Source organism: Belonocnema kinseyi, chromosome 2 (genome assembly GCF_010883055.1).
Source record: "Belonocnema kinseyi isolate 2016_QV_RU_SX_M_011 chromosome 2, B_treatae_v1, whole genome shotgun sequence".
Taxonomy (NCBI): domain Eukaryota; kingdom Metazoa; phylum Arthropoda; class Insecta; order Hymenoptera; family Cynipidae; genus Belonocnema; species Belonocnema kinseyi.
Genome location: NC_046658.1, coordinates 139,349,308 through 139,357,176, shown reverse-complemented (window position 1 = coordinate 139,357,176; position 7,869 = coordinate 139,349,308). Strand labels below are relative to the sequence as shown.

At 27.4% G+C, this 7,869-nt stretch overlaps 1 protein-coding gene across 1 annotated transcript in view; it reads left to right on the top strand.

The window, feature by feature from the left end:
• Positions 1-4,322, top strand: part of LOC117166998 (glycine-rich cell wall structural protein 1.0-like) — a 39,331-nt gene extending 35,009 nt beyond the window's left edge. The window contains exon 9 of the mRNA XM_033351528.1: positions 4,109-4,322. Within this exon, the coding sequence (XP_033207419.1) occupies positions 4,109-4,113 (5 nt within the window). The 3' untranslated portion in view covers positions 4,114-4,322. The remainder of the gene's footprint in view (positions 1-4,108) is intronic.
• The last annotated feature ends 3,547 nt before the right edge of the window (positions 4,323-7,869 follow it).

The following is a 7,869-nucleotide window of genomic DNA, read 5'->3' as shown; positions in this document are numbered from 1 at the left end:
TCTGAAGTGAGTCCGAGACCTGTAAATTTGTGCCGAATAATCCTAATCGTTGTTTCTTCTGTAATATTCTTTATATCGTAGCACGTAATTTTTAAGATTTAGTTTGCAAATCACTAAAGAGATGAGGCTTTAAGTGTAAAAAATAAATATTTTGAGGCATGAAATTCGAGTGCCAATTGTAGCAAGAGTTTTGAAAATTAAGTTTATTCCACAGGCATAGCAACAACCTGAGAATCTCAGGAATGTGAAAGAAACTAAGAGAGAATGCCCTCCTCCGTTACCAGCACTGGAATACCGAATTTTTTATTTAACAAAAGCATGGCGAATTTATTCATAAGTGCCGATTACAGATTTTTGCGATTATTTACTGTGGAGAGCGGTAATACAATAAACAAAATCCGCAAAATTGTTTTTACCATATTTTTAACTATAAATTGATCTAAAAGGTAACTTTTCAATTGTGAAAGCTTTCGGTTAAATGATCCATTTCAAATTTTTCATTTTTGAAATTTGATTTTTACAGACTTCACACTGGTTTCCCTTGCTCAATTTTTCTCGTTTTTTTTTTTTTCAATAAGAAAATCAATTTTTTTCTTTTAATTTTATTGAAAGTTCAACTGTTTCGTAAAAAAAATTCATTGGCTGCATATTCGTTTTTATTTGTTTTAAAATTAATTTTATAATTGATTTTTTCTCGTAATTCAACTGTTGGGTTGAAAAATCTTCTTTCTTCTAAAAAAAAATTAACTTATTGAGAATTCATGTTTTTGGATTTCAAAATGTAATATATTGATTGATTTAAAAGAAATTATTCCCCCTATCTCCCTGTTTTTGCGAGAATTTTTATTGTGAAGTCTGATTTTATGAAGTTAAATTACAGAAATGAAAATTTTTGAATTTTGTGAAATATGAACTTGGAAAAAAGTTCAAATTTGTTAGCTTAAAGTTCAAAGATTATACTTGTGTCTTACTTGGACACATGGAAAACAATCAAATGAAGCATTTGCGTTAAATTTAAGTTAATGATGCAAACAAAAGTGCGCCTGCAAAAAGGGTTTCTTAGCCTATTAAGACGTTCATTGAGTCGTTCAAACCATCCACTTCCATACTTCTCTTCCTCTGCTGATCCTCAGTAAATTTCAGCAGTAGCTTAACCTCCCTTCCCCAATTTTTACCTCATCTACTTTCCCCTTACCTCACGTCCCCGGTTAGCACTCTTTCTTTCCCATCCTAAAATCTCTCCTGCACCCGCAATCATCATTTCCCTACACTCGTGAATTTTTCCCTTATTTGTCTCCATTTCCTCATCCCTTATAATCACTTCTCTCTTAATTTGTTTCTTATTTCCTCTAGCTTCATTTACCGTAACCTTATTTCCACTCACTTCTATTTTCTCTTCCCTGATTTCCTTTACTTTCCCGTCTCTTATTTACACTCACTTCTTCTACTTTTCCTCCTCTCATTACCACTCACTTATACTTATCTTCCTCTCATTTTTTCTATTTCTTCTCTCCCAATTTCCACTCACTTCTACTTTCCCTCTATTCATTTCCACTCACTTCTAGGTTCCTTGCTCTCATTTACACTAACTTGTTCTACATTTTCTCTCCTAATTTCCGCTCTTTTCTACTTTATCTCTAAATTCCACTCACTTGTTCCACTTCCTCCCTTGATATTCCACTCACTTTTTCTCCCCTTACTTCCACTCTCTTCTACTTTCCCTTCCCTAATTTCTTCTACTTTCAGATATTCAGTTTTTCATATTTTTCTACCCTTACTTCCACTCTCTTCTACTTTCCCTTCCCTCATTTCTGCTACTTTCACTTCACTTATTTACACTTACTTCTTCTACTTTTCCTCCTGTCATTTACACTCACCTTTTCTATTTTTTTCTCCCAATTTTCACTCACTTGTATTTTCCCTCTACTTGTTTACATTCACTTCTACTTTCCATTCTCTCATTCACACTGTCGTCTTCTACTTTCCCTCCTCTCATTTACACACACTTATTCTACGTTACCTCTCCTAATTTGCACTTACTTCTACTTTTCCTCTAATTTCCACTCGCCTTTTCTACTTTTTCTCCCCTTATTTCCACTCTTCTACTTTCCCTTTTCTCATTTCTTCTACTTTCACTCTTCTCATTTCCACTAACTTCTATATTTTCTTTTCTAATTTCCACTCACTTCTACTTTCCCTCCTCTCATTTCTACTCACTTCTACTTACCCTCCTCAGTTCCACTCACTTCTACTTATCCTCCACTCGTTTACACTCACCCTTTTTACTTTTTCTCCCCTAATTTCCACTCACTTATACTTTCCCTCCACTTATCCACTAACTTTTACTTTCCCTACTCTCATTTACACTCACTTCTACTTATCCTTTCTTCATTACCACTCACTTCTAACTTCTCGTCTATCATTTCCACTCACTTCAACTTATCCTCTCATTTCCACTTCTACTTATCCTCCTCTCATTTCCACTTCTATTTATCCTCCTCTCATTTCCACTTCCACTTATCCTCCCTTCATTTCCACTCCTACTTATCCTCCTCTCATTTACACTCACTTTTTCTACTTTTTCTCCCCTAATTTCCACTCCCTTATACTTTCTCTCCACATATTCTCTCACTTCTACTTTCCCTCCTCTAATTTCCACTCACGTGTTCTACTTCCTCCCCTGATTTCTACTCACCTTTCGGTTTCCTACTTTCCCTTCTCTTATTTACACTCACTTCTTCTACTCTTCCTCCCCTCATTACCACTCACTTCCAATTTCCCGCCTCTCATTTCCACTCAGTTCTAATTTTCCTCCTCTCATTTCCACTCGCCTTTTCTACTTTTTCTCCGCTCATTTCCACTCACTTCTACTTTCCATTCCCTTATTTCTTCTACTTTCCTTACTCCCATTTACACTCACTTCTACTTTTCCTGTCCTCATTACCACTCACTTCTAATTTCTCGCCTATCATTTCCACTCACTTCTAATTTTCCTCCTCTCAGTTACACTCACATTTTTTACCTTTTCTCCCCTAATTTCCACTCACTTCTTTTATTTTCTCTCCTCTAATTTACTCTCACTTCTTCCTCTCCTTTACCTTTTCTACTTTTCCTCGTTTACCTTTTTCCTCATTTTCCCTTTTACCCCTCCCATTATTTCTCCTCCTCTGCCTAGAGCTATGAAACCCTAAAATTCAAAAAGAACTTTTTTAATAATATTTGATTCTTATTTTCTGTCTTTTGATAACGAAACTAATGAGAAAAAAAAGGAAATGAATCTACCTTTATACCGTAAAAACGAAATAAAAGTCAAATGCTCGAGTAAATCTCAGCCCAAGCTCAGGTGAGTAAAAAAATGAATAAGTATCTATCCGTTCTTTCCTTGTGCAAAGGCGTAATTTAAGTATTACTGATTTTATCAAGCGAAATTCAATTAACGATTTTACCCAGCGAAATTTACTTTCTAGAAGCGCGTCTTCGCGAAACTGAAAATCTTTTTTTTTTTTCTTCAATTCATATCAATTGTAAGATCATGCGTTTTTATTTATTTTTTGAATTATTATTTCTATTGGAGACAATTACTTTTGAAAAATCAGGATCAAAAAATAGGATCACTGATAAAGAGATGAAGAATTTTTAAAAACATAAAGCGGCACAGTCTCATTATTTATTCACTCCATATTCTGCAGAATACGAAACGAAAAAAAAAACTAGGAATCAATTCGAAAATGAAATAAAAATTACTCGAGAAAAATGTGACAAAAAAAAATCAATGAAAGGCGATGTAGGGAAAAGAAAAAGAAAAAAAAACTTTAGACTTTAAACAGTTGCCTCGATAGAAATTGCCCAAATGTGGTGCACAAGTAGTTAGTTTTAATCAATTAAAATTGATAGAACTCTCGGGCAGAATAAAAAAAAACTTTTGCTCTATTATTTGTCAATTTTATTGGTCGAAGAATTTACTTTAATCCTTTTTTTTTTTAATTTTTTTTTTTAGAAATCTTTTTCTGCCATAGAGTTTCTTTTTTTCCTGTAGAAAGAAATTTTTTTTTTTATTGCAAAATGGATTTTGTTATATTTGTGTTCTATAGCGTTGGTTTATGTTTAGGGTGACAAGAACGTGAGGTTTTGGCCACGCCATAAGAAAACTTCTTCCAATGCCACATGACTGGCTGATCTGGATATCCAGGATTTGGATTCTGCATCCTTGAAAAAGGGCGAGAGAGAAGTCTTGATGAGTGTTATCCTCGAAAATTGTTGAAGGTAGAATGGATTATTTATTTTTGTAATTTTTTTTTGCAAACCCGTTGTCATGTCATCAAGCGTGGAAATAAAATCTTCAGTCAAATGAAAACTGCTCTTTTTATTTATTTATTTATTGAATTTAATTGTAATTGTTTTTTTTTTTAATGTAAATTAGTTAGGATTGAGAAAAAATCTTGCAAAAGTCGGCAATTTCTATAAGTATTTTTTTTTTTAATTGCAATATTACAATTTTAATTAATTTTCTTGACTGAAAATTCAATTAACTCGAGAAAAATTTCTCGCGGTCGTTGAATTCAATTTTTCTTTATCAAAAATTAAAATATTTTTTGGTTAAAATATGACCTCATACGTTTTTCGTTAAAAATCATTTTTTTTAGGAATCATCGCTTTAATTTAATATTTATCTCCTTGATTTATTTTTATAATTTTTTTTTACTGAAAATGTAACTTCAATTTTTGCTTGAAGAATTATATTTTAGTGGAAAATTTGACTTTTTTTAATTAATTAATTTTCTTTGTATTTTTTTGTATTGAAAATTAATGTTTTAATTCTTTTTTTTTTTTTTGAAAATTTGTTTTTTGCTCGAAAATTAATCGGTTTGGTTGAAAATTTAAGTATTTTGTTAAAAATTTGTTTTAAATTAATTTTTTTAACTGATAATGCAATATTTATATTTTTAGATTGAACATTTAACTTTTTTGGTTGAAAAATCAACTTTGCTAAAAAAAAATTATTATTTTTTTATAAATGCAACTGTTTTTGTTTAAACTTTAATCTCTTTTATTTAAAAATTCGACATTTTGGTTGATAATTCGTCTTGCCATGGTGAACATTTTAATAATTTGGTTAAAAATGCAATTATTTTGTTGTAAATTTAATTATTTTGTTTGAAAATTGGACTGTTTATTTAAAAAATCAACAATTTGTTAAAAAATTTAACTTTTCAAAATTTAACTATTTTGTTTAAAAATATCTTCTTTTTTTTGTGTCAAAAATTTCAAAGTCTTTCAAAAAAATTAATTATTTTGTGTAAATTTAATTGTTCATTCGAAATTAAATTATTTTATTTGAAATTAAATTATTTCGTTTGGAAATTCAACAATTTTAACCAAAATTAACTTTTTTTTAATTTAACCATTTTGTAGAAAAATATCTTATTTTTTGGTTGAAAATTCAACGGTTTAAAAAAAAAGGTTATTATTTTGTTGAAATTTAAAAAAAAATTGTTGAAAAGTCATCTTATTTTATCGAAAATTCCAAAGTCTTCCAAAAAAATTTATTGTTTTGTGTACGTTTAATTGTTTCATTCGAAATTTAATTATTTCATTTAGAAATATAACGATGTTAAATAATTTTTTTTTTTAATTTAACTATTTTGTTGAAAATTATCATCTTTTTGTTCGAAAATTCAACGGTCTTTTTAAAAAAAAGTGATTATTTTGTGAAATTTTGCCATTTTTGTTGAAAAGTCAACTTATTTTATCGAAAATTCAACAGTTTTCTAAAAAAAAATTCTTTTGTTGAAATTTAATTATTTTATTCAACCATTTGGTTGAAAATTCAGCAATTTGATCAAAAATTAATTTTGTTTTTAAATTTAATTATTTTGTCCAAAAATGTCCAAATATTTTTTGTCGAACATTCAACGGCCTTATAAAAAATTTAATTATTTTGTTTAAAAATTTGATTATTTGTCTAAAATTAGTCTTCTAAAAAAATTGTTCAGTAGTCAATTAAATTTTTTATTCAAAATCTAATTATTTTATTCGAAAATTCGACCTTTTGTTTGAAAATCAAACAATTTCATAAAAAATTCAACTTTTTTTGATTAAACAATTTTGTTTTAAAATCATATTTTTTGTTTGCAAATTGAACGGTCTTTTGAAAAAAAGCAACTATTCATTGAAATTTTTACTATTTTGTTAAAAAGTCATCTTATTTGATCGAAAATTCAACATTAAAATAAATTATTTCGCTTGGAAATTCAACTATTTGGTTGAAAATTCAACAATTGGATTAAAAATTTACTTTTTTTTAAAATTCAACTATTTTGTTGAAAAATGTCATCTTTTTTGGTCGAAAATTCAACTGTCTTCCAAAAAATGCAATTATTTTGTCGAAAATTCAACGGTCTTCTAAAAAATTTAATTATTTTGTTTAAAAATTCCACAATCTGAAAAAAAAAAATTTTTTCTTTAAATTCAACTATTTTGTTTAACAATGTCGTCTTTTTTGATCGAAAATTCAACGGTCTTCTAAAAAATTTAATTTCTTTGTTTAAAAATTCGATTATTTGCTTAAAAGTTCATCAATTTGATCAAAAATGAATTTTTCTTTTAAATTGGACTATTTTGTTGAAAAATATCATATTTTTTGGTCGAAAATATAACGGTCTTCATTTATCAAATTATTTGTTCGAAAATGCAACTGTTTTTTTTTTTTTTTTATTGAAATTTTATCTTTTTTTTCATTGAAAATTCATCTTTGTAGGCTGAAAATTGAAAAATTTGATTAAAAATTTAACTTTTTGTTGAAGTCATTTTTTTTGTCAAAAATTCAACGCTCTTTTAAAAAAAGTAATTATTTTGTTGAAATTTTAAAAAATGTTGTTTAAGAGTCATCTTATTTTATCGAAAACTCAAAAGTCGTAAAAAAAATTAATTATTTGGTTTCAGTTTAATTATTTTTTTTTGAAATTTAATCATTTCGTTTGGAAATTCAAGTATTTGTGTAAAAATCATCCTTTTGGTCGAAAATTGAACGGTCTTTTAAAAAAAATAGGTATTTATTTTGTTGAAATTTTATCTATTTTGTTGAAAAATATCATATTTGTGATCGAAAATTCAACAGTCTTCTACAAAACGAATTATTTGTTTGAAGTTTAATTATTTTATTCAAAATTTAATTCTTTTGTTTGGAAATCCAACGATTTGTTTAAAAATTCAACAATCTGTACAAATAAACTTTTTTTTTAATTTAACTATTTTATTGAAAAAGTCATCTTTTTTGGTCGGAAATTCAACTGTCTTCCAAAAAATTTAATTTTGTCAAAAATTCAACGACCTTCTAAAAAATGTAATTATTTTGTTTAAAAATTAGACTATTTGCTTCATAATTCAATAATTTACATAAAAAAATCAACTTTTTTAAACTAAACTATTTTGTTTAAAAATCATATTGTTTTGTCTAAAATATAACGGTCTTCATTTATCAAATTATTTGTTTGAAAATTCATCTTTGTGGGCTGAAAATTGAACAATTTGATTAAAAATTTTAACTTTTTTTGTTAAAAAAAGTAACAGTTTTGTTGAAGTCATTTTTTTTTGGGCCAAAACTTCAACAGTCTTTAAAAAAAAAGTAATTATTTTGTTGAAATTAAAGTTTTTAATTGAACTTTTTGTTTAAAAATTATCCCTTTTTCGTGGAAAATTTAACACTCTTTTGAAAAAAGGAATTATTTTGTTGAAATTTAAAAAAAATTTGTTGAAAAGTCATTTTACTTGTCGAAAATTCAAAAGTCTTCTAAAAAAATTGTATTATTTGCTGTCAATTTAATTATTTTATTAGAAAATTAATTATTTCGTTTGGAAATTCAACTATTG